At 39.8% G+C, this 27,345-nt stretch overlaps 2 protein-coding genes across 2 annotated transcripts in view; one reads left to right on the forward strand and one right to left on the reverse strand.

Moving 5' to 3' along the window:
• Positions 1-18,961, forward strand: part of PGCKA1 (PDCD10 and GCKIII kinases associated 1) — a 45,307-nt gene extending 26,346 nt beyond the window's left edge. The window contains exons 5-6 of the mRNA XM_074822311.1: positions 15,375-15,422; positions 16,517-18,961. Of these exons, the coding sequence (XP_074678412.1) occupies positions 15,375-15,422; positions 16,517-17,462 (994 nt within the window). The 3' untranslated portion in view covers positions 17,463-18,961. The remainder of the gene's footprint in view (positions 1-15,374; positions 15,423-16,516) is intronic.
• RELL1 (RELT like 1) overlaps positions 1-27,345 on the reverse strand; it is a 98,636-nt gene that overhangs the window by 46,593 nt on the left and 24,698 nt on the right. The window lies entirely within an intron of this gene.

Genomic DNA, 27,345 nt, shown 5'->3' on the forward strand with positions numbered 1-27,345 from the left:
TTGGCTGGAGAGGAAGAGCACGCTGATTTCTAACAGTTCCCTTACAAAGGGCTGCAGGTTATTCCATCAAATGGTCAGACGCAATATCCTGACAATTTTAAGCAAGGTCCTTGATCCATGTGTTTGTATTTTTTTTACAGAAGAGAATCATTGACTCATACTAACTGCTTACGGCTTTATCCAATTTTCTTTGTATTCAAAGAGGCTGATGTTCTGAGCAGTACACCACCTCAAATACCTGCCACTAGCAATATTCTGGATGATATAAACAAATCAGAAGCATTTGAAATATTCAGAGCAAGATGATTTTGGGGGACACAAAGCTACAATTGAATACCACAGCTAAGATCACATATCCTTCCTGACCTTAATGCTGCCTAAAGGCATATATGCAAAAAACTCCAATACCTATTTGAAGCTATCTCCACAGACATCCAAGCCTACTTTCAGAATATTGCTCCCTTAAATAAAAATATATGGCATACTTAAAGGATAAAGGCTGCTAAACTCCAGTGTCTCTTCATGCCCACTTCCAAAAACTCAACAGGGGGGAAGAAAACCCACAAAACCAAAGAAGCACTGACCCTATCCACAAAACTGATGTGCAGCAAAAAAGAAGTTTTCAGTACACTAAAATGCCAAAGTTACATGGGCTAACATGTACCATTTAGTGCACTTACACTTAATTGTTGTTTTTCTAGGTTTTATTATTTTCTTAATTTAATTTACAAGAATTTTATGACATCTAAAACATATGAGGTCTCCATCTTCTTTCCTTTCCTGTCTTCCTCTGTTCACAAAGTGTTTCCCAGATCACCTAATAATTCAAAATCTTTCAACAGCATTTCTTAAAGGTTTTGCTATCTATAGCTCCCAGATTGCTGCAGAAGGCAAATAAATTGTTTCTGGGTTTTCACTGCTGCACAGAACTCACAGGCAAATACAAGAGGCAACAGCTTCCAGCAGATGAAGGGTCACCAAAGAGCTGGAGTTCATAGCGTTGTACAGTGTGCTGCTATGCCACAAGCTAGTGGCAGCTATGTGACAGTGTAGATGGCATAATCACGTAACGTAACTGGGAACCAGTCTGGCTTGCCAAGTTTTTCTCACACACTAAATCCTGTGGCAGTAGGTTGTAGCCTTCACGCCTGCTGTCTGATACTTTCCATTTTCCTAATGTCCCCAGTAGAATTTCTCATTGATATCAGCATCCATAAAACTGATACAATAACAGTTCAATTATTCCAGGAGGCTACAAAAATAGCCTTTATATATATTCATATTTTATATATATAATTATATATTCAGTTGAGAAACAATCCACATCTAGAAAATACTTCTGTATTTAAGCAGGCTTACAGTCTTCAACTGATTCTGCAAATAGAAGTCTAAGGAAAAGTAACTTCGGAGCCAGAAGACAGAAAACAAGCAGCTCCACAGCCAGTTGTGCTGACATACACAATTCAAGTCAAAGGATCTGTTTGCTTTCCTGACAGTACTGCAGAGAAAAATCAAACTATGCAGTTTCTGGCTCATTCAGCCCCAGAGTAATAAACATTCCGAAAGGCAGATTCTGCTCTTATTTGCATTCTCCCAGTCCCCTCTGGTGATGGTGCAGGAAACTAAGGCCAGATCATAGCTAGGAGAGAATCTGCTTTGTATTCACCCTGCCATGTGGATCCCACATTGCTACAGGATCTTAGGCACCACCATACCAGTCCAAACCAGTGACCTGAGTGACCAACAATATCCCAACTTTCAACTCAGTACCAGAGTTTAGTGCTACTTCACGTTTAAGTCACACATAGGCATTGAGATCCCCCAGCTATGCCTCATTAGACACTTTGATTCATCAGTTTGCTCAGCAGCGTCTCACACACAACCAAAAAGGGACATGGCCAAAAGTAAATCTGTCAAGGGCTGGATGCAACTTCAGACACTGACATATTGTTGTTTTCTTCAAATGTACCTTTCTGACCTCAGCATCTGCCCTTCTTCAAATTCAGCTAAAATGTCAATCTCATCTTTCACGAGGGACAGCAACTATTGCTATCTTTAACAGATGTCCTCGACCTCTCAGCAACTGTTGAATTTTCTCAGTCCTCGAAATTTACTACAGCCTTTAATATATGAATAGATCAAGCAGCATGCTTAAGTCCTCTCTCTCTACTCTGAGACCTAAATTTACTGAGTCACGTGAAGTTAAGTCCTTTGTTACCTCATCTTTCATCCAAAGGTTAAAATCGCGCTTGTTCAACTAGCCATGTAGACAGAACTAGAAGCATCCGTAAGAAATCTATCACAAGACCTTTAGTTTTTCCTCATTTCCTTAATATTTTAAAGATAGATCTGAGACACCTACAGGGGGAAACCAAAAAAAAAAAAAAAAAAAAAAAAAAGAATCACCAGATTTTTGAGTTGTATGTAGTTTTTATGCCAGGATAAATGATTCAACCATTAGGAAAAAAAATCCATTAAAATAAAGTGTAAAGAACAACAACATGCATACAAAAACCTCAGTGTTTCCAGTGAAATAGACAACTAGTGAGAAATCAGTCAATGAAGGGACTCATGAAGATTTTTTTTAAAGTAAACCAAAATGTCTCCACTGTTTTCAGTGTATGATTGTTTCTCAAGTAGGCAGACAGAATATGGATGCACCCAGTGTAAAAGGCTCATGGTCTTCAGGATGTTCAGACCAGGTCACTGAACAGGATTGAATTTACAGAATATCACTGAAGTAGGACAGAGCAGTTCAAGCTTAGGTTTGATCCTCCAGCTAATATGACAGGCATTAGGTAAAACCTCAAAGTACAGGTATTTCTAGTAAGAACCAGGAAGCAGCCTCTTGTGAAGATACATAATAGGAACTATATGAGAAGACAGGGAACAGAGGAGTATTTTGGAGTATTCAAATATTTCAGAAATTATTAGGAGCAAACAACAACTTTTAGCAGCTCCACTAAAATGATGTGAACATGGAACAGAATTTCCAAATTAAAGCTTTTATTTTTACTGCAACATCTTTATAAGGTACCTCATATTCTAAAATAAACATAAAAAGCTGGAACTTGGACAGTTATGGCATACATCAATTGCCATGCACTTTCCTTTCAGCAACTTCATGCAACCAAGTCAAACAAGTTCTCTGTATGATGTCTTTCTACTATTCCCTTGAGAAGTCCCTGAGGCATAAGAGCAATGACCCTTTGAAATCCATAACAAGGACTTCAGTAGTTGTGTTTTGAAAGCTGGGGAGCAAATAATAAGACAATTTTATTAACAGGAAGAGAAAACTGCTTGGACTACCAGGGACCTATTCCCTGGTTAAAATCTTTTTATTTATTATACATATACGTGTGTGACACCTAAGGAGAGGTACATTTATAAATACCTAAGAAGAGGTACATGTTAGATTGTAAGGTTGTATTTCTATATACTCGCCATGCCATTTCTTTATTAGAAAGATTATGGCATAAAAATGACAAGCCACTTCCTCTAGCTGAATCTGAGTTGTCCTGCAAAATTGGACAAATGAGGCATATGAGTCACGTTCTTCTCTTGAAGATTCACTGCATCACACACATGAAGTCTCCACTGTCCTCAAGGAGGAAAGTCACAGATCAGCTGCCAATGCTCAGTTTCTACCTGTACCACTGCTATGTCAGTGGGACACAGATTCTCTGTGTTGTAACCCCTAGCTAGCAGAAAAATTATGGACAAGCATATGTCCATACGGACAACCTGTCCTCAGACCCTATTCAAGCTTCTATTTCACTAAGCCCAGGCCAATCTATGGTATATCACACAGATGTATATCATCCAGCAGGATAGAGCCTTATGAGTCAGGAAAATAGGGCATTTTAAAGGATTTCTTATTCCAACTCCATTATTAATTGTGTTCACTCTAATACTTTTAGTGTCCTGGTCACACTTTGGTGACTTTTAAGTGCCCAAGCCCTAAACTGAAATCCACAGCACTTTCTGGAAGTGCACAGGCACTGCATTTCCACCCAGATGTCCAGCTGACTAAAGCTAGTTTGATGGACATACCAGAGCTCCTACCATCTTGACAGGTATCAGCAAAATATTGCCTGTCAAGCTCCTCTGGGAATTGTAAAATAAGCAGACTACTTGTATGAGGAATCAGGAAAGGCTGTCCAGCCAAAGACATGATAGGACAGGGAGTCCAAGTTAAGAGCAAGGATTTATAATCAAATATCCACATGCGTCTATGCCAGGAGGGACAAGGCACTTCAGCTGGATACCCAGCCAAGTCTGCTGAGAGCTTATGAACCCATTGCCCTAAGGTGTGACTATACCAGATTTCCTGTGCCCTGAAACCCCATGGTGTTGATGAGGCTCCAAAGCCTGGCAGGTGCATTAAGGCCACATCTCACACAAACTAAGAGCACAATGTTCAACCTAAAACACAGCAGCCACAGCAACTCCCAGCCAAAACCACAGAGGCAGCAGTGATTGTTTTACATAGTATTCAAAGCGTTAGAGAATTCCTTCATAAATTAGGAGCCCTGGTTCAGTTTGACCCTCAGCCTCAAGTCTCACAGCTATCAAAGTCACATCCTTTATGGCATGCTTTGAAGAAGGCTGCTGAAGCCTGCCACTGGGAAGGGAGCTGTTCCAGGCATAGCGTAAGCAAAGGATCCTGTGAACTGTAGCCCTGTGGCAGCACTATCTCAGCCCCTGATTCTTCAGCCCTTTCTATATTAAGTGTTTTAAGATGACATCAGATATAACCAAGGTTTTTCAGACCAAGGGTTGGAACCCAAGAATCCATTCTCCAAAGTACAAAGTCACACAAGACTGCAAAGACACACTTTAACCTCCCAAGAGAGATGATATTTCAGATACAGTCCCTCTGTGTTATATAAAAATTGGCTATAACTATTTTGAGGCTCCAGCTGTGTTCCCAAACACAGATCCCCACTTGGGCTTAGCCTAACACAATTACTGAATCAAATATAGTTTCTCTGCTGATTGCTTCTTTCACATGTACATGACCATCTGTTTATCATACCCATTTTTTGCCTTGTCACACATTTCGACCACGCATCCCTTGGGAAGGGGTGCATTTTTATGTTTGCCTCTGCACAATATGGTCCTAAACATGATTCGGGGTTTTAGGCCCCACTAGAGTACAAGCTATTATATTTTACAGGATTAACAATTTTAAAAGACAGGAAATATAAACTTCAGCAACTTAAACACCAGACAGTGATGTAAGTTTGGGAAGACCAGATGTAGGGAATAAGCTTGGCTAAAGAGGAAGTTAGTGTTTTTCTGCTACAAGCTATATTTGTTTTTCCTTTGTGCGAACAGGCTAATGATTGTGAGAGTTTTACCCTTTGCTCCACTCTTCCTTTTAATCATCAAAAATAAACCAAACATTTTGTATTGTAAATAATGGGGGTCGGGAAATGTGCTGTGACGTAGTGCTGTGAATGATGAGGAACTAGTCAGAGAGAATGCATTTCCTTTTAAGTATCTTATAAATATTTAAAATCAATGGCAAAGAGTGTAACAGGAAAAAAAGGAATGTTCAGATCACCTCCAAGTTGTAGCCCATGTGCCCTCTAAGGCACTCTATTACAGTAATAAGGGCATCACAAAAAGGTTCACATTCCCTGTGAGCTAGCCTTACTTTCTCAGAGGTGTTTTCAAAAAAGCCTACAGCTACCAGAGAGATTAGTCAGTGAATGAAATAGTACAAGAATGACTTTAAAATAAAAACATGTTGGCAGAGTGGAAATAGGAATCTATGATGAGAATAAAACATGGGACTTCATATACTGACTAATACTCTCAGGAAGCCACTAGAGGTAAGCGGAAGATCTGGCTTACCTTACTGGTTTGGAAAGAAGGACATTTTGAGGAGGAGCTAGCAGGACTTAACATAGCTATGCATATTATTCCATTTTTTGGAAGATTAGCTTAGGCAATAAATAACAGTTACAATTCAAAATAAAACATCTTTTGTAAAACTGATAGCATCTACTTTTCATTATCTTCCCCTTCTACCAGCACACCTGCAAACAACAAGTGCAGGTGTGCTCAAGTTTCCCTGCCTTGGGACCTGCCCAGCACTACACCTTAGTTTGGTGCAAAACAGCCACATGAAAAAGCAAGAAGGTGAAGGGGCAAGGTGGGAGCAGAAATACCATCAGGATACGATAAAAACATAGCTAGATGCCTGGGGGCATGGGGAGAGAGCAGCTGTAAAGAAGTCGAGCAGTTTCTCATGCTGCATTTGCATCAATTCAGATGCTCCCCGTTCCAACTAAGGTGTTTACACGGGCATGTAACAACTGGCCGGTATTGTCATTGCCAACTATACTGGTATAGTTTCTTGGTAGTACAACTACACATACGTAAGATAATTAGCACGTATTTTTCTAAAATCAGCAGAATCGGGCTAAATCTGACTTCTTCTCCACTCTTTGAGTGAGAATACAAATGTAAGCAGCTATTTCCATTACTCCGAGCATCCTGACTGCCAGAGTTGCTTCTCATCAGACTGTAGCTGGACATCACACTGGCAGGATGCTTTTCCCCAGTGTTGAGAAATGGTACAACACACAACTACAATTAGAGGATATAACTGACTCCTGCACAGTAGACACACCTCTCAGCTAGCAGACTGCACTTTCCCTCAGATTCTGTTATGAATAATCCAAAGATATAATACGCAGTTTGTACTATTTCATGTACATAGTAATTAGCATTGACTGCTAATGTTGTGATCCTGGGACAAAGACCATAGCAAGTGCAAATTTTTGTCAATTATTATTATTATTGCAAATTTCCTAGATAAATACTTAATACATGCATACATTTTCAGATGACATGCAGACAGATGTTAAAATCATGATAATATTACTCCCACTGGTTATTTGGTGAGTAGGCCATAGTTTGGCAATTAGCTGATGCTGTCTTGAATGTTCATCAGGCAAGCACAATGTTTGTTATTTGGGTGTTTGATATTAAATCACTTTGCTCTGTAATCTCCTAAGTAGTATGGGATACAGCTAATTAGAAACAATTCTGTTTGGTTTGCTTTTCCCCTTGCTACGACTGCTTGCATACCTTTGTCATGTAAGGATTCTGTTATCCTGTCATGTACTACCTTGATGAAGCAAAACCATGTTGTGATATCAGAACTACTTCCTCAGCAACAAAAGAACTACTCTATGTCAGAATACAAAACATCAAAATTTATGGAGCCGTAACTGAGCAAATCCTATAAAATCCCAGGTAACAAGCAACACATGCTTCTGATGCATGAGAACCTCCATCTTTTGACACCTGCCTTGGTTAAAGCCCCTTTTCTCACTTGAAAAAGCTACAAGTCTAAATCAGTTTCACAGCTTCATTGGGAAGAAGCATAAATTACTCCTGTAAGACCCTACACACAAAAACCCCAAACTTCATGCCTTGAATAGCATACAGAATACATCAAACACTTTCTCATTGAAACAGCCAGTCATGTCTGTACACAGTGCCAGTGTGTAATATCACCCAGAAGTTTGACACTTCAATCACAAAAACACTTGAAGAATCAGTCCACTCACACAATGTACAATCCATGGGATTGATTCAGCTTGGCCAGGGAGAAAAAGGGAATCATCTTCAAAAAAATGCATAAGTGTTCTTCTCAACAACTGAAGATAGTGTAAAGATTATTTGCATTCATGCAATGATAACATTTATCTGTGAAAAACAGGGGATCTGATTTGAAAAGGAACAAGCAGAGGGTGGCAACAGGAGTCAAACATCCAAAGCTGACTGCTGTAAGTTACCACTGTAGTTAGGCTGTGGCTGAAGAAGTTTTATATGAGTCTTTCATGGGTCCCTCGGTGTCAGCTTCTCTTATCTTCACAGTTAGCTGTACTAGAGATGCATGCAAACCATTCCGTGGGCAAATAAGGCCTCAATGAAGAATAAAAGTGGCTGGCAGACCTGTGCAGCTCTCCAGCTCTGTTTGTAAAATAAATGAAAAGATGACAGGCAACAATAACCTTGGTAATAACCTTGTGCTGGCAGGATAGCCTAAGGCTCTTTCTGGCAGACACTCTGACACTCCTTATTCCCAAATATACAGCCTGCCTCCCTCAAAACAGGAGGGTAAACAAAGCTGCACCAGGAAAAGCACTTGCACAGTTCCCTTTTCATGCAGAGCAATGCAGACAGCAGGGACTGCATGGTGACTCAAAGTCAGTCCACAGGTCATACTCCACGAGCAGGACAGCACGCACAGGCAGGTATCTCACTAGGGCTGGACTGCATGATGGCTGAAGCACGGAAATGACACTTCAGTCCTGCACTTTGAGAAAGTGTGAACAAAGAGACTGAAGTTAATTTAGCTACAGAAAAACAGACAGACAAAGAGAGGCCATGAGGTGGGCCCTGCTTCCTATAAGGGAGCATATTATGGTATTTCCTCAGGTTAATTCATTTATTTTAGATCATATATGACAATTCAGTTGTTCCCTGAAGCACTTTTAAAATAAATTTCCAGACTAAGGTTCAGTCAAGAAGAATGAAAGTAGATAGATTTCAGTCCAGCTTTCAGTATTGGTCTCAATGCAGAATTAAGCACATATTTGTTATCAAATTGTTGCCTCTGTAACAACTACACTAAGATGAGAATTGCCAAAGATTCTTGAGACTCGATAAAAAATATCAGGCATTCTATGCCATTTTAATTTTCAAATTTTTTTTGGTTCTCACCAATAAGCTAAATGTGCTAAATGTGACCGTTCCAGCCAAACTAGGCTATAACTTTCAGGTACAGGAATAGAACTGCTCTGGAGTTTTGTAGGAAAGTAATTTGTTCTCAGAAGACACTTATCGGTCAGCTCCACAGGTTTTATCGATGGTGTTAATTTCCACAGGGCATTACAGAATCAAAGAATCATAGAATAGTTTGGGCTGAAAGGGACATTTAAAGATCATCTAGTCCAACCCCCTTGCAATAAGCAGGGACATCTTTAACTAGATCAGGTTGCTCAGATGGTTCTGGGGCAAGGATGAATGGTTCCCCACTACCACCCTTTGGAGGTCCTCTGGCCTCAGAACAGTGACTGAGGTCAGGGACATGCCCACAGGATTTGAAGCATTCTCTGTATTTTAAGCAAAGTGAGACAGTTCTTACAGTAGTGATTAGCCGGCACAGTACATGGCTAATGAATTTATGTCCCTGCTCTTTCTTCCTTTACAACTTTTTCCCTGTTATCCTCTCTATCCCTCTACCACAGTGATTTTTTTCTACTGTATGTTTACTAGTTTTTAAAATTCTAAATGTAGTTCTTCTCAGCTCTACCATCTGTCCCACGAACTTCCAGTGCCTCTTTCCCAGATCAATTGTTCCTGTCTCCACCCCTCAGTAACACATTGCACTTCCCTCCTCCAACCTAGATACACTTGACCCTTTCTCAGACCTTGGCACATGCTGAGGACAGCCTCTGAAATCTTCTGAGATGTGTGAATGCCTACTCAGCACAGAAGGCAAACCATACCTCCCATAGGAGAAGCTTGCCAAGTGCTAGAGCTCTCTAAGGTTATTCCTACCACTCTGTACGTATTTCTCTGCACTTTCTCTTCCCACATTTGCTTCTGTGAATAAGTCTCCTAGCTGGTTAGCATTTGGCATATATGAGACCTCGCTAGCAAAAAAAACCCCACTAACTAAATTGTATTTGTGTTAGTAGTGTGGCAGCCAGGCTTAATTTTGATGAGCAAGGGTTTCTGTCCATTGCAAAGAGACTGGTAGCTCAGGCCAGTACCCCGAGAACAGACAGGTTTCACTGAAAAGTGCAAAGCACAGACGACTGATGGGGAAGACACTGGCAGGTTCTAGTCTGAAAGGTGCCTCTACTGGAAAAAGTCATCAGAAAGAGGTGCCCCAGGCCCCTAAGAGATCAATCTTCAGGCTCAGCAGCCCAGATAATACAAATGTAGAAAAAACCTCCTTACTTTGTCATCTAGACTGGGAGAGGATAGAGGAGAGAGAAAAGCCAAACAGCAAAAGCTCATAAAGTACCAGGGTGTGGGGGAGGAAAAACCCAAAACTGGCTTAAAAATAGTGACCCAGATCAAAAGTCACCAAGCCAGTGTTTATCAATTTGAGACCTACTGGAAAAACTATTTTAATATGCTCTTGCTTCAGCTTTCTGCCTCTGCTCCTGAAGAGGTTTTAAAAAAATAAATTTAATTTTTAAAAAAAAATTAAGACAGAAAACACACCATGAACAAAAAATAAGATTGGCCTTTTTCTGTTTCTATGTAAACTTCCAAGAATATCAGGAAAGGCTGACAAACCATTTTTATTTCTCAAAAATATTTCTCCTTCCCTTTTCATGCCATTATCTTCCATTTGCCTTTTGTTTATTCATAACACAGCTACAGTTTAAATAGACAATAGAAGCTATGTTGTTATATAATTTAAAATCAGATACGTTGTGTTTCTCAAATCTGATAAAGCAAAGTAGACTTCTCTTAAAGCACATTGTGGCTTGAAATGCAAGGTTACGCTCTTGTTATCCTCAGCAAGGTTTCACACTAAGTCCCACTTCATTCTCTTAGCAGATGCCACCATAAAATTATTTAACAGCCTCCCCTTTTTCAGTATTTGTTGTACTGATAGGATTGGTGTTCTGCTCTCCTCAAATTAAGTCTAATTACCACCTCCTCAATAGACATAGAAGGATTTTTTCCAACTGATTTTAAAATAGTTGCTCTTCTGTATAATATTCCTTTAAAGGAAGAATGACACTCTTTCAGAACATGCAGTTTTCCTGGTCTCTCTGTGAATACTCATTTAATACATTGCAAGGACACCTAGACTATCTTTTGTGCAAGGACATTATATCTTGACTATCTTTCACATGGTCAGCTACAGCTCTGCTGGCCTTGCTGGGGAAAACACACAGAGTTGGGCCTCTTCCATCTCTTAAACTGAAGAAAAGTATCATAACTTTAACTGAAGCAAGCACTGACACTGAATATGCAAACCAGAAGGCTATCCTACTCATGCTGCAAGAATCTGATTATTTCATAGAAATTAGTACAAGCTCAACTTCAGAGACACACTTTAGAAGATTCAGCAGCTACTCAAAGTTGGAAAGTTCAAAATTTAGCAGAATAAAAAAAATTTAATTCCTCCTTTATTCCTCTCACCTGAACTGCTTCATCTCCTTCCTGTAAATGCTCCAGGTGCTCCAGTATATGCCTTAAAAAAAAAAAATCTGTACTTAATATTGTAGTAGAGCTTTAATGCCAGTTGATGTGTTAGTGTTCAAGATTAAGTGACTACATAATAACCAGTGACACAAATTTGCAGGCCTTCAGGAATTTCATGATTGAGAAAGAATGACATCTAGGATTAATGGCACTTTGATTTGAAATTTGAGGCTCTAAATGTCAAGGCCAAGCATTTTCCTGCTGCTTTAGACAGGCAGGCTTTTGGGGGGGGGGGGGGGGGTGGTGGTGGTTGCAGGCAGGCGGGACACACACACACGGACTAGCCCCCAAAGGAGGGGGGATTCCACATCTTGTCATGTTCATCTGACATTATCTAATCAATTTAGCAGCACAGAATATCTAACACAATAAACATCGTATAAAAAGGCAAAAAAACTTGAACATAAAAGGATGCAATGTTTCTAAACTCAGTATCAGATAACATATCATTATCCATTTCTTGAGCTCTCTAATCCTTTTTAGTTGCAAGTCTGTAGCATGTGCTTGATTCAAACTGCTCCAGACAGGAGCTTATTAATACTACTTATCCATTAATGGAACTAAAAACATCACACAATACACAAGTCTTTAGAGCAAGGTACCTAAACCAAGATAAGTAGATTAAAGCATGCCTTTTCATGCTATAAAAGCATTCCCCAGAATTATATTCCAAATTGACTTGAAAGATTATTATAAATATGGAAAAGGGCAAGGGAAAGAAACCAAACCAGTGTTCAGTGACATTGTAAAACTATATTCCTATTTCAGGGATGTGAAGTAATTTATAAGATAATACAACACAAAGTATTTTCTATATGTAATAGTTTATTCGTGTCAGAGGACAGATCCAGTTGTAACTAATCAGTGAAAAAGCTTAACATAGTAGCCCCAGAGATAATTCAAACCGTAACTGTAATTAAAAAAAACAACCAGGAAGGTGCTTCCTATGAAAACAACAACAGTAATTTCCATTTGTGATTGCTTTCTATGACAATCACAGGTGTCTTTACAACAGAATAAAGGACAGCAATTAGCACTCCCCAGTGGTTAAAACCTATGAGCAAGATTTTGTGCTTTAAAAATCACAAGGAGTTATAAACAAAAGCACTGAGCAGAAAATTTGTCAGATAAAAGTTTAAACAGAAGCAGTCTGACCTGAAGTGCCCACACCCAGCTAGCCGCAGTATCTGTTTTCAGAACTGGTCTACATACAAACCAGGACTGGTTTCACCAAACCTATACATTTTAAAGCCAAGCCAAAGGCTGTGTGGGCATTTCAGTGGGCTCACGTGGCAACTGACAGCAGTTGAAGTTATCATGATTTAGCAGAGCTGAAATAATTTTTGCATACTCTTAGCCCATGGCAAGTATGAGGGATGGTAAGAGCCTGTATAGAAAGAGGCTTAACATAAGTCAAGTTACATTGCCTTTCCCATGAAGATCACACAGTGACTTACCTAACACATGGTAACCTGCCAACCACTGAGACTTGAAGGTTGAGTCCATCAACAGCTGGTTAACTTCATGCAGTTTTTGTTCATTCAGTTTACAAGCAGGTTTAAGCTAAAACTAAAGATGTCAGTCAAACCGAAACAAGTGTCTGCATAGGGCTTAGCTCAACTGAATTATCTTCAAATCAGTCTTAACCTAAAGAACGGCTGTAGCTACTTCAGCTTATAACATGATCAAAGCAAATTGCATTAAGAATTCCTCTCTGGCTGGAAAAGATGGCTACTATATGGCTCAAAATAAGCCCCATATCTAGTCAAACCCATACAAACGCCTTTGTATTTCAGAGCAACTACACATGAGGGTCAGTACACATGACCACCTCACCAGTTATTGCATCCTCTTCAGATGAAAAACCCTGTATCAGAATTCCTGCTCTAACATTGTTGAGGGGTGTGGGGGTGACAACACAGCACGAGATCAGCAGAGATGTGGAAGGAAGAGTGCATTTAAGGAAGAGAGAAGCAGCACCAAGACAGAGGAAACAAAGCAGCTGGCTTACCAGCCAACCCAACATGCACAGAGCTACAGCAAGCTGGCTACTGCTCCAAAACAGTTCACATCCAAAGACAAAAAACAGAGGTTGGAGCACCTATACCCTAGCTAAAACCAGCTTCTGAATGATTGCAGGTCCTTAGAGGCTCCAGGAATGAGGGACTTGACATCAGGCATTTTGTGCAGTGCTAACACCAAAGAAAGTCAGATTTTAGAGGAAAAAAAAAGTGAGACAATAAGCCTATACAGCAGAGTTTTAATTGTAATTTCTTCTAGCATAATCACTGGTGTGCAGTTCAGGCCATGCCTGGTAAGAATAAATCAATACCACTTGCCTTTGGTGTTTTGTAAATAAATCACTCTAGAAAATACCCTGACCTTGCATCATCAATTTCTGTTTTATGGGAAGTGAGCTGTTGTCCTTAGGCAATGGCAGAAGTATGCGAGGTTGCAGAACATCTCAAGAGAAAAAGAAAGAGCCTGAATAACAATGGACAAAACATATTAGCAAACTGTCCTGACTTGATTAACTTGAAATAAGATAGCCCCAACCCATAAAGAATAATGTTTTTTTCTCAGGTTTTGGGATGTTCAGATCACAGAATCATAGAATGGTTCGGGCTGGAAGGAACTTTAAAGACCATCTAGTTCCAACCCCCCTGCCATGGGCAGGGACATATTCCACTAGGCCAGGTTGCTCAAAGCCCTGTCCAACCTGGCCTTGAACACTTCCAGGGAGGGGGCATCTATAGCCTCTATGAGCAACTTGTTCCAGTGTCTCACCACCCTCACAGTAAAGAACTTCTTCCTTGCATCTCATCTAAGTCTACCCTCTTTCAGTTTAAAACCATTACCCCTCGTCCTATCACTACACTCCCTGATAAAGAGTCCCTCCCCATCATTCCTGTAGGTCTCCTTTAAGTACTAGAGAGCTGCTATAAGGTCTCCCTGGAGCCTTCTCTTCTCTAGGCTGAACAACCCCAACTCTCTCACCTTGTCCTCATAAGGAAGGTGCTAGATATGTGTCTTCACTTCAGGTTCACAACATAAAAGTTCTCAGAGGTCCAAATTAGCAAACCATTTAGCCCCAAAATAAAAGACTTTGGCATACGAACCATCTAACAGATATCTTTTAGCACCTCACTGGGCCAGGCAATGACACACATACAAAAAAAGCTTGCTGAATACAGAGATGTAGTGAAACGAAAACACTCTGCTAGTTCTAGTCAAACTGAAGAATTTGCCATAGTAAAATGCAGGTGCAACACACTGCAGATAATAAAGTGCCAATCCCAGCAATATGTCTGTGTCTAAGAGACAGTTCCACAGAAATGTCACCTCAGTGCCCAGTAGCTGTCACAGAGCTAACTGAGTGGGGACAGGAGTTATTAGGAAAGTATGAATCTGTGGTTCCCACACCTCCTCCAAGAAGGATGTTGAAATGGAAAAGACCCAGAGAACCACCACAAGAACAATCTATAGGCACAAAACAATGTCAGTATGGGTAACATTTAAAAACATGGGGATTCTTCAGACTGCATATCAGATCTGAAGGGGCAGTACAGGACCTGTACTATAATGACAATAGGACATGATGCTACCATCTCTTCTAATACAAGAACTAGAAGGCATCAAATACTGCTGGCAAGAATCAGGTTCAAGTCAAACAAAGCAGGTGCTTCTTCACACAGGCAAGGCTGGGCTGTGAAACTCCCAAGCAAAGGATGCTGTAGATGCTAGCTGTTTACTGGAGTTCAGAAAACAACTGGACAAATTCATGGAAGACAAAAAAATCCACTACTCTGACTCAGGAGTCTCCAAGTTATAAAATTTGTTAAGAAAATATTCCAGGAGAACACCACTATCTGTTTAAGAACTGTTAAATTCTTCACCAGATTTTTCCTCAACTAAAGGCCACTGTCAGTGCAAGATAGCAACCTAGAATGTCCTTGAACTGTACTGCATTCATTCTTATGTAGGCATCTTTCTTTTTATCTAATAAAACCCTTCTACACATGAGCGTAATTTTCAATGCAATTGCCCATACATTAATTTCATAATGCTTCACTCACTTTCCCTCTCCCTTGCCTTCCCCTTCTCTCTCTTTTCAGATTAAAGAAAATCCAGATGGGGTGCAGGTGCTGCAAAATGATACAAAGGTACCACAGAACAAGACTTGCTTAGACTGAATAAAAGAAATACATTAAAACATGTGTCTGTGCTCCCCTACACCTGCTGCTTAAATTAAGCCTATATACAAGGTTGGAGTTTTCGCAAAGTTTACAGTATCTTTAAAGTCATGCCAGAGCATAGGCATACTGATTTCCTGTGAATGTCCTTTTGATTTACTGTAACTGAGGTCCATTTGTATAATTCCTAACCCACAGAAAAATTGTGTGGCATTGAAGACTCATCTTTTTTGCATTTAGGTAGCATGAGGTTTCCTCAGTTCACTAGAATGAGGAGCACAGACTTTGTCAGATCCTCCCTCTCTCCTAAGCAGTGAAAATGAACTACAAATCCTTGCTTCCATCATAAATTTAAATGTAGTTAATTGTGGGAACAATTCCCACATAAAAAGTCTCCCTGGAGAAGACGACTAGCTAGTTTTAGAAAGACAACACTTCAGCCCCATTTGACAGTTACTCCTTCCCTTGGCCACATCTCTAGATAAAGGTAAGGAAGTGGGAAAGAAAACTGGTGCTATGAGAGAAAAAAAGGGAGATAAAGAATAGAGAGGGGCTCTGAAAGAAATGTCAAGAAAAATATGGAGCGAGAGGAAAAATTAAGTAAGAAAGGAAGAAGGAAGGGACAAAAATTTAAAAAGGACAAAAAGGTAAGACTTGAAAGGAAGAACACCAGGGAAAAAAAAGGGAGATATTTTCGTAACTACATGAGGACATATTAATTAACAATCTATGTGATGACTACTCCTTGGCTAGTCAACCCCCCAGAGAAAATGAAAAATAAAGTTGGAATCATGCAACAACCAGCACAAGGTTCTCTGACATCCTCCTCATGCTCCTGGTAAATCTCACTACAGGGGTTAGTTAGGATCAATCCTGGGAGACAGCAGCCTACAGCACAGATGCAGCATTTCCATTCAGCTTAGCTCATTCTCAGGACCCCAGGTAAAGTTCAGTGACACCAGTTCCTCAAAATCTCCAGCTTAAAAATTAAGCTTAATTCTTTTTCTAATTATATTGATCAACAACGTAATTAACATTTCCTCCACAACTTCTCCTTATTCTAGCTATCTTTTTGATCCAGAAGAAGTACAATCACCTGGATGCATTCATGAAGTAAACAGCTATAAACATAATGAGCAAGGCAGCAATAAATCCAAAGAGAACAGTGAAATCCAAGAACACAAAAATGAACTCCAGAAGGATGAGCTAGACAGAACAGAAAATAAAAATGAGGTAAATAGCACAAAAGAAACTCTCTGGAACCACAGAGGCAAAGATTTTCAAGAGACTGGCCTTGTGAAGTGTGTTGCAAAGCTTGATGTTGCAGTCAACGGTAGCAACTCCTGTGCTGGAGTGCACTCCATGCTCAATCCCAACACTAACCCAGTAAAAGAAGCCAGTGAACAGGGAACCTCCAGCAAGTCAGAGGCTTCTTCAGCCAACAATAGACACTTTTACACCAAAACAAATAAGTCTGGACAAGAACTTGACCCAGAGGCAGGCAGGCAGAGGAAGGCAGCCTGCAATAAACCAAACAGTATTCAAGGCGAGAACTCCCAGTCTGCAGAAGACAGCATCTTTCTCAAAGGAAGTGCAATACTAGAGACACAAAACAATGCCTTAAAACTGCCAGCTATTGATTATCCCCAAAATGGCAACCAAACCAGGAACTATGTTGAAAAAGATAGCTTTTCAGTCAATTGTGCACATTCAGACCAGAATGCTGGACCTGCAGCAATACAGGACCAGGACCTTTGTGTAACCCCACCTTCGCCTATGAAGGAGAGCAGTATTGAACCTTTTAAAACTGACTCCGCGAGTTTGAGTGAGGGCATTACTGGTGGTATCACTGCTGTGGCTGTTACCAAAGTCGCACAGGCACCCACACACCCCAACCATAAAGACATCAATGGAGAAATTGAGGAGGAAGATGCAGAAGTTGCAGCGGCTCTGGCTGCACTGGAAGCTGCAACTGCAGGGGAAGATGTGGAAGATGATGATGACTACTAGATGAAGGTTTCTTTCTAATACACTGGGTAAGATCCAGATCTTATTTCTGGATCTATATGAACACATGTACCACACATGTGGACAGCTGTTAGGAACAGCATATATAAAAGGAGTTGGGACTAAACCTCTGTCCCTTCAGCTGTTTTACACAGCCTTTTAATTTCTACTGTCTGAGGTACAGAAGTGCTCCCTTGGCTAGTGGTAATACTAACACTCTTTTCTATGGGGCCAGCCAGGAGCGCAAAGCATCATTTCACCCACACAAGATACTCTGCTGCATACCCACCTCACCTGGACTCATGCAAACATTTCCCTTGGTTTTGACCCTCAGGAGGGTCTGAGCACACTGTATGTTCCAGGTTTAGAAAACTTCCATTATTTAAAATGGAACTATAGAAGCCATGGAGTTAGAAACCATAGATTTTCATCATGTTAGGACAAAAAAAAAATAACACTGACTCAAAGTTCTATGATCTAATGAAGTATAAAATAGGGAAGGTAGCTTGGCTTGCACTTCACTGCAGTCATGGTTCCATTCCTGATTAAGCCTAAATCTGTGCATGTGCAACTGGTGTTAAGATAACCTCATTTTTTTCCCTTACACCTCCCCTGGCCTTTGTTTGATACCCCAAGTGACCTGCTTGAGTTCATTAAAACAGCAGAAGCCTAGCCAAATTCAAGAGAGTGTGTAACTTTCTGTTGGTTTAATGAGCTGAACTAGCTCACACAAGAATTGCACACACACTATCAGAGGTGCTGGTGAGGGATCAAAACTCAGCCCTACCAGTTTGGATAGATTAAAACTGTTGTAAAACTACAGCCTGAGACCTCTCAGCTCTGTTAAATTTTCCAGGCATACATCGCTTGCCTTAACAACACAGCTTGCAAACAGGTAGCGTCTCAAACATCCCCAGCAAGATGTGTTTTGTTTATATACAGTTAAGAGACAGTGTGGACCCCTCCCTGGCTCTGCTGCAGTCCTTAAACTTAACAGCAGGAAAGGGATCAAGCTTCCAAGTTGAATTAAGCATAAAACCTGAAAATAGCAGCTGCATTCATGGAGTGTTTACCCTTCCTCTGATTTTCAGGCTAGTATGTCAGCCTTTCTTGTGGGGGGTAAAAAAAAAAAAAGGAGGTAAACCAACTTTGTGCTGCCAATTCATCAGAAGTTGGATCTTAATGGTTGAAATAGAAAGTGCGTGACATTTTATACCGAAATTGTGGTTTCTGAGTTTTTGTTATAAACTCTTAATAAATTTTTTTTATTCATATAAAAAAATCTGGTTGGTTTTGTGCTTATATAACAGTTACATAAAAGTAGTACTATAAGATATATCCCTCATCAGATACATGAAAAGCACAACTATGTATTTGCCAACAGTATATGCTGAATCCTAGTCTAACCATTAACATATGTAAGGATCAGAATATTAGGAGGTGATATTTAAGTAATGTGTAGATATTTAAATTATTTCTGTTTAAATGCAGATTCCCTCTTTTCTTCCAAATATTGCAAGACCAAATCAAGATTTCAATTTCTCAAAACATTAATGACACCCCTAGGAGCAATTAAAAAAAACTAAAGTCTCAGCTTCAAGAGAACTATATTCAGCTACAGATGAGTCACTACATTGTATCTGTAAAATAAAAAAGCTGTATATGTTTGTAAGGTATTGTAGTACTGTTGACTACCACTTTCCTACTTTAACAGGCCCTTCTAAGCATTTTTGTAAGTGCATACAAGTTTTATGTGCACATTTGTGTATCAAAGACTACTATAATACTGAATGACAGTGAAAGACTATTTGCACATTGCATATTACTAGTTATGGTTATGACAGGACATAACATGTCTGCTTTTATGCTGTGAGAGCCCTGAGGGCATCACCATGCCTGACTGCCCCTGCCCACCCCCCAGGGCTCCCCCTGCCCTGCCCTGGGCCCATGGCAGCCCCCCCAGGGACATCAGACCCTGCCCCAGCTCCCCACAGCCCTGCTCAGCCTGCCCATGGGCCCCACCAAGCCGGGCCTACCTGCAGGCTTACAGTCCGGCCCAGACTCAGCCTGGCCCCACAGGAGATGCCTGGGGCTGGGTTGGCCCTGGTGCCCCCCAGCCTGCCCCTCTCCCTGGCTGGGGTGGTGGGACAGGTTCTGGCTGTGAGGTCCAGCCCTGCTGTCCCCAGGAGAGCCTCCACCACTTCCCACATCCCAGCCCCAGGGAGCTGCCAGCCCCTGCTACACCACGGTATGATTAAAGAACGAAATGTAACAAAACTCCCAGGAAACTCAACTAATTTTTCACTATCCACTTGATTAGAATTTTCTAACCTGGACTCCAACCACAAATCACAGCAAGTTTTCATCTTCCTTCCCAAGAATTAAAATACACTAGAGGAGAGCCCCTAGTCAAACCTAACCGTTGCCCTGGGCACTCCAAACCTGGCATCTCTTCTACGGGCAGCTGCCTGCGATCGTGGACCGCCAGACTTCAATCCTCTGCAAGAGATCAGCTGAGCCAAGGCATCGCATTTCTTGCGGCCCAAGTTTACGTTGTCTTAGATGTAAGGCAGACAAAAACCAGCGAAGAGCAAGTATACTCACTGCATCGGAAGTAACTGGTCAATGCTTCTCTTAACCAAAAAGAAGTCAGGTATATGCATACCTGAAACTGCAGGATATGGAAAGCTTCCATAAAATAAACCTATGAGGTATCACCAACATTCAGACTTCTTTTATCTGCTATCTAGAAGTGCCCTGTGCAATTTGGGTTTTTTTTAAGTAAATATATATATGGTTTTTATATTTACGTATGTGTCTATTTCCCTTCAGCTCCACCATGTCACAGTAGAGTGTCAGGAATTCTTAGCCATTTCTCAGACTGTGGTACACTTTTCACAACAAATGTGAAAGAAAATAAATTATTTCAGAAATAATTTTTAAATACCACACACAATTTCCTCCATAAAAATCAGCTTTTAAATAACTATGCGAGAACCAAATCTTATTCACATCTCTCAGATGCTGATGCAATGAAACACAAACAATGCCAGCTTAAACAATCAATTTGGCTCAGACAGTTGTGAGAGCAAAATTTAGTATCTTGAGAAAACAGAAAGTCACAGGAAAGAAGCTATTGGAATCACAAGTAAGCTGCATTATTTTAAGACTTCTCTCAAAAACTACACAGCTTTTAAAGACACCTCTTCCTCTCTACCCCAAACACCTTAACTTCAGATACCAATTCAATTTTCCTTTGATACAGGAGGAATTAATGAGGGAGCTGGTTGGCCAATATCTATTTTTAATGTTTCTCTATTTGATGCAATTCTGTGGTGAGTATAAAGACGTGTAGCAATAAACAACAGGATGGGAAACTATTGTAAGACACAGTCTTTCTATGAAAGATCTTTCATCTTGCAAGCTCATGTTTTACTCCAAACTGTATTCTCCAAAGCTAGTAACAGAGTTTAAAGGGAAATTGTAATCTTTCCGTACATAAGCAAAGAGACATTGAGTAAGAGTAAACTTCGCGCTTTCTCATTTAGCAGTGGGTCACCACTGGATTCTGAAAAAAATTTCAGATCACTACAGAGATTCCAGATATGACAACAGGAGTGGAAGATGGCCCAGTCCAGCCAACTCAAGGAAGTTAATTATTTCCTAGAGAAAATGTTATGGGGGAAGTTTGTTTACAGAGCAACAGAACCACCTGAAATTTGATACTGCACAATTCTTCAGTTCAGCAAACAAAACCCTAACAAGAAAGCAGGAACCTGGAAATAGATAAATTCCACACAGAGGTGGCTTTTTTCCATTTTAAAGGACAAAGGCAATAGGCTGGGCAAGTGTTGCTATGGAGACTTCCCATTAAAAATTAAAATCCAGAAATAGAAAGTCTATTCTTTTCTAAAATATACTTCAGATTTTATTGCTTTAATCTAAAAATATTATTTTTCATCATCATTTAAATCATGAAATAAAAACCACTGACTTAAAAATAAAAAAATTAGTCCTGACCTTATGCTGTATTTTATAGTTTCAATTTTCTAAATGCGATTTAATTTTCCAAAAGATTAATTCTTGCCGATGTATCACATTTTGCTAAATAAGAATAGAATATCTCAACATTTATTAAGGCCTGTGTATATGGTATTTCATACATTTACTCAAATGCCTATATTGTACCTTTTAATTATATTGAAACAATGAATCTTAATAGATTATTTATCTTGAATTGTCATATCTCTCCTTGCATGTAGATGGAAACTGGAATCCATCTAAATTGCACAAGAGCATCACTTCAAAATTAAACTATTAAAACTTAACACACTGAATACACAAGAAAGTAAATATATCAAAGTTGTTCTACATCTTAAAATTAATTTATTTTTTAAAGGAAGTTGTATCAACAGAATTCTTTCAGTCATTGTGTCCTTCCTGGTTTTAGAACACCTACATCATACAATGTTTAACAGTAATTGTTAGAAGCAGATTAAGACTTTTTCATTGGTCTTTCCAACACAAACTGTCCTTGGCAAGGACAATTTTTTTTCTCACCATCACAAAATCGAAATAAAAACTTCTCAGCTCCTCCTCTAGACAGACTTTCCAAATTTCATGCATTCACACACACAGCTAGAGACCTCAGTCTCAGGACTCCCTTATCCATTCACAACTTCACTTGGCATTTCAGGGAGGTTTGTTTTTTAACTTTCCTTCATTTCAGACCTTCACTATCATCTTCTAAACTTTGTATCAGGCAATCCTTGAATTGAACTAGTTGGATTACCAGAAAACAGGAAATACTGCCTGCAACTACAAATGATACTACTACTGACTGACCACTTCTGCAAACTGTCCCACCTGCTTTGGGACTTTTTCCGTTTCAAACAATGAGCTGTTGAAATTTGAGAACAAGGTAAATGTGCATCCTTAGAGACTGAAATAGATTACAGCAATTTTATGCCTTTCACATAAGCAGTCAGTACTTTTAACATTTGTATTGTTAAATACAATTTTAACTTTGTTAACATGGTTTAATCCAATTTCACAACATAACTTTATTAAACAGACTTACTCCCCCACTCCCCACCTCTTCCTCCTTTAGTCAGAGAAAAGCAGTATTCCCTTGTAAAACTTAATTCAGAGAACAGAATTCCCTCAATGAAGCAGGAAAGACAATGGCTGTCTTGATTTTGGTTTTAATCCAGTTGTTGAAGTACAGATCCCAAGCAGTCACCTCACAACCATCATGAACAAAACTATGGAGGTTACACCATTCCCTGTTCTGAATCTTGATTGAAACTATTTCTAGATTAACAGGTTTTTGCTGTACTTCATAATTCAGTTACTGTACATTACCAACTGAAAAACATTTTATACTGTGGTGAAACAGAGAAAAAAAATCTTTCAGGAAATACAGCATAGCAATATTATGTCAGTTTGCAGATTACTTAAATACGGAACCAACCCCACAATAAAACCATGTCACATGAAGGGCTGCCATTTCATTTGTTTGCTCATTGAGCTCCCTTGTATTTACTCTGAGCTAGAGATTAGCTTGATTTTTATGAGGGTGTAGAAGCAGAAAGGAGCAAGGCAACACCCTCAGCTATTCACCTTAACCTCAAGCATAGCCAGATCTTCAGTAATCTGTGATCACATGTGCTACCCCCAGCTCTTAACACTCGGAGCTGTACCAGTAACTTACCTAGACTTATGAAAAGGAAAGGAAGGTAAATGACAAAGGCAAGAAGACTACAGAGCAAAAAGAATGTATGAATAAGATTAAAATACTGTTTAAGTATTTGAGCACAAACTGTAGGGATCTGGCCAAGAATTAATAACCTAGGTTGTTTCTATCTCATGTCTAAAAGCTGGTATCTAAATAAAGCTTTACTTGCTTTTAGTTCTGAGAACCTCTTCCAAAAGCAAGATGATATCAAATGAATTTCAAATTCCTCAGGTTATTTTTTCCACACAATCTTCAGAAAAAATAAGATCCATGTAAATTTTCATATTTCCAATACAAGATGTGTTATATGAAGAGACTTTGCTGTGGCCAGAAGTGGTACAAGTTTCTCCAGAACTGAGGAAATATTACAGATTTTTAACCCCACAAATTTCAGTTTGTTAGATAAAGTGACAGAGGGGTTAATCTAACAACTATACAGCATATTTTGTCAGAACAAAGCCGCTGATTTGGGTTCATTTTTAATCATTAATCTCTTGGTTTTGCAAACTTGCATAGGAAACTCATCTAGTTAGCATCTGCAAAAAAGAAATGTACTAAAGATCCAACATTAATCAAAATCAAGACAAATTATCAAAAGCCCAACAAAGTAATACACATACTCCACCCTGACTGGGAATGACTTTTCCAGAGTCAGGCACGAGTGTTAATTACAAACCCAACGCACACTGCTATTGTTTTGACATACGCCACACAGATCCTGTTCTTCCTCACGGCTTTGACTAAAAGTTTGGCTTAGGGCGAAGTTTACGTTGTTCCTTTTAATCACCACAGCAGCTACTCGGCCCGGGAGCGGGCCCGGGTCCGCCGGCCCCCTCCGCGCCTGCCTCGCCCTGCCCTGCCCTGCCCTGGGGCGTAGGAGACCGGCCTGCTCATCCCCAGGGCAGCAAAAGGCTACTGCAAACAACAGGGACGCACTCCCCATCTCCAATTAAATTAGGACTTTTTTTTTTTTTTTTCCCCACACACTGACACACTCCGAAAGTTTTTGAATGATCAATAAAAACTTCAATAGCTCCCTCTGCTGCCAGCAAATATGTATTTCAGCTGCTCTATGCAAAACCTGGTCACAGCTGACAGAAATCTGACATTTTGTCTCTAAGCATATAAACGTGGGTATGTGTATACACACACAGGTACGTAGAATCTCTGAAAAATAAGATTTGGGAAATACCATGGACATTTTAATTTAACACTCTCCTAAGACTGCTGCTTTTAAAGAATAATTATTTTGACTGTAAATCAAAATACTGAAGGCCAGTAGTTAAATACACACTGTTTTCAAAATACTGTCTTATTCAATGTAAAAGTCACACCATACTACCTGGTTATCTAGCTAGATATATAGTGACACGCATGGAGCAATGGCTTTTTTTAGGACAGTTAAGAGACAGGAGTTTGTCTCAAACTGCTGCTGCCGCCCTTACTACTATTTTTCAGTCTTCCTCCCATCTTCCCAAGTCATTCCTACTCTGAATGTAGCTGAACCTCCTCTCCATACCTGCCCCTCTGCCATCAGTGCCAGCAGGTATCAGCTAGGTTTGTTAGTTGTTTTGCTGTTGATTTTGCAACAGCAAAATGGCTGGTTTGCTGCCTGCTGACAGCTACGAAAAGTTTGCTGAGCAAATGCTCTCTATTCTCCATAACCACCATTTCAAGACCACCAACACAACAGTACAAGCACGAATGCTTCCCATCCACCACTGCTCCACACTTGACAACGCTGCAGCCCAGAAGAAACAGGACTGGGATGACTAACTGAAAATAGGCCATGAAAAAAAAGCTAACATGGGAAGTAGGAGGAAAAAAAAATTAGAGGGTTTAACACATATAAAAGGCATTACACTGACAGAAAGTACATTTTTCAGTATAGCCTCCTTTATACAAGACAGCTATGCTGCAGCTAAACTTGATGCCATTGCATCTCTACAGCACTAGGGGCTGCACAGATACAATTTAAGAACAGTTGTTTCAGTTAAGATACAACAGGCCTACTCTGCAAAGACTTTACACAGACCAAGACAAAGCAAGCCTGACTGCATGTCCAGAAACAGACGGGCAAGCACTATCCACGTAACAGGGTCTGGACTAAGGCTCATCCATGTCACATGTGACTTAGTATCTCTTCTTACCTAAACTTACCAGCAAAACATACCACCAACCCACTCATCCCTCCTGGTCACAGATAATTCAGAGGTTGCTTGCTTTAACAGCACAGACAGCTTTCAGACCTCACCAGTATGTCTCTTCACAGGCTTCGGCCATCTTCACACTTTCAGCACTACGGGCCTGGCATCTCTCCAGCCTTCTTTTCTCTGAGGAGAAGAACTGTGCATCCAGAGCAAGAAATACAATCAAATTACGGCAAGAGCAAGCCAACAAGAGTAAAGACCAGAAGCACCTTAGTGCATGCCCCCTACAACTGGAGAGGGAAAAAAAAAATTACAAAAATCAACAAGGATACCAAAACCAAAAGAGAAATGGAAATTGCATCAAGCGTCTGACAGTCCTCTGAGCCTAACTACAAACTTCCCTCAAACAAAATTCCAAAATACAGGACTTCACAAAACACTGAAAAAAATAAAAAAATCTAAATCCGTCTTTATCTGGCCAAGTCTTACATGTTGTTCATTAATATTAGATAGCCAAGGTTTAACCACTCTGTTTATTCATTAGCAGTAGAATTACACACTTAGAAGGAAAAAGGAAAGAACAGGCCTAATGTGCACAGAAATCCTAATTTAATAGATACTAACTGATCTGCACTTCAGACTACATCTGGGGCACAGGTAGGAGTACTCAACATCCAAAAACTTAATTCCTTAGGAGAGACATTCTGATGATTCAACCCAGTAGGCACTTTCAGCATTACCAAACCAGGACAGACCGTATGTCCTCCTCTCATCAATAGATAATCTCATTAAAAGGCACTTTTTAATCCCCATCACTTTGTATTAGTACGCAGGAAGTACAAGCTCAAATCGTGTAGAAAAAAAAAAACAACCAAAACACAAACTTATCTGACACCCTTTTCTCCTGTATTTTCCTATCATGTTTTTAGTGCCCATCTCCCTCCTTCTGTGTCTTTCAGTATGGCTCTGCTGCCCAGCACCACAGGCAGCCACATCTCTCCAGCAGGCTCAAGAGAGCGCCCGCTCCAAGCTGTACACACACACACTTCAGGAATACTGGAGCCTGGGCTCATTTCTACAGAAAGTGCAGATGCAACATCTATCCACAGACTTGAAGTACACAGAAAACACTTGTGCTTTAGCGCTTTTTTTTCCCCTAAATGAGACCAGCTGGCTGAAATAACACTGTCTTTCCACAAGTGACACACAAAACACTTGTATGAACAGTGATCATATAAGGTACCAATTTTGTCAAGGCTTCTGTACTTGTGAAAAATAGGGAGACAGTTCAGAAAGAAAATGGCAATGAGCTACCACGTACACTATGGCATGTTTTCAACTGAGATTGTTTATAAAGAGGTTCAGAAATAAGAGAAAATAAATGCTTTAATCCTTACCATATTTCAAAAATACATTGCACATGTGCTCTGTGCTCTTTACAAGTAAAATCAGATTTTATTAAGGATAGAAATAGCTCCCTCATCTGTTTTGCTACAGCAGCATGAGGTAGTATACTGAATTTTCTGTCTGTATTGGGGAAAAATAACCGAAGTGTTATTCATGTTAAAAAACGTTCCATCTCAAAAAATTCTTCACATTTGAGCTCTCATGTCAGTCCAGTTATAACAGAATTTCTCAAAATCAGCAATCCTCTTGTATTTCAATACATACACATATTATCTTATAAAAACTGTATTACACAAAATTACAATCTTCTATCCTTATCTTTTCCTACATCAAAGTTTGTTGATATGGTTATATTTGCATTCAGTTTTAACTTCAATATAACCTGAAATTGTTACTGAAAGCATTAGCAAGCCAAGGAAAAGGGAGCAGGGGGCAAACATGCTAAGGGAACAAGAAGTAGTAGAATATATTACACTCAGGCTATTTTGTTATGTAGGAAAAAAGAAAAAATCCCTGAAAATGAGAATCAGAAAGTGTGTTCAATTTCCGTAAGCTTCACAATCAGCAGTGTCTTGATTATCTTTGAAACTTT

Source organism: Strix aluco, chromosome 4 (assembly GCF_031877795.1).
Source record: "Strix aluco isolate bStrAlu1 chromosome 4, bStrAlu1.hap1, whole genome shotgun sequence".
In the NCBI taxonomy this organism is placed as follows: domain Eukaryota; kingdom Metazoa; phylum Chordata; class Aves; order Strigiformes; family Strigidae; genus Strix; species Strix aluco.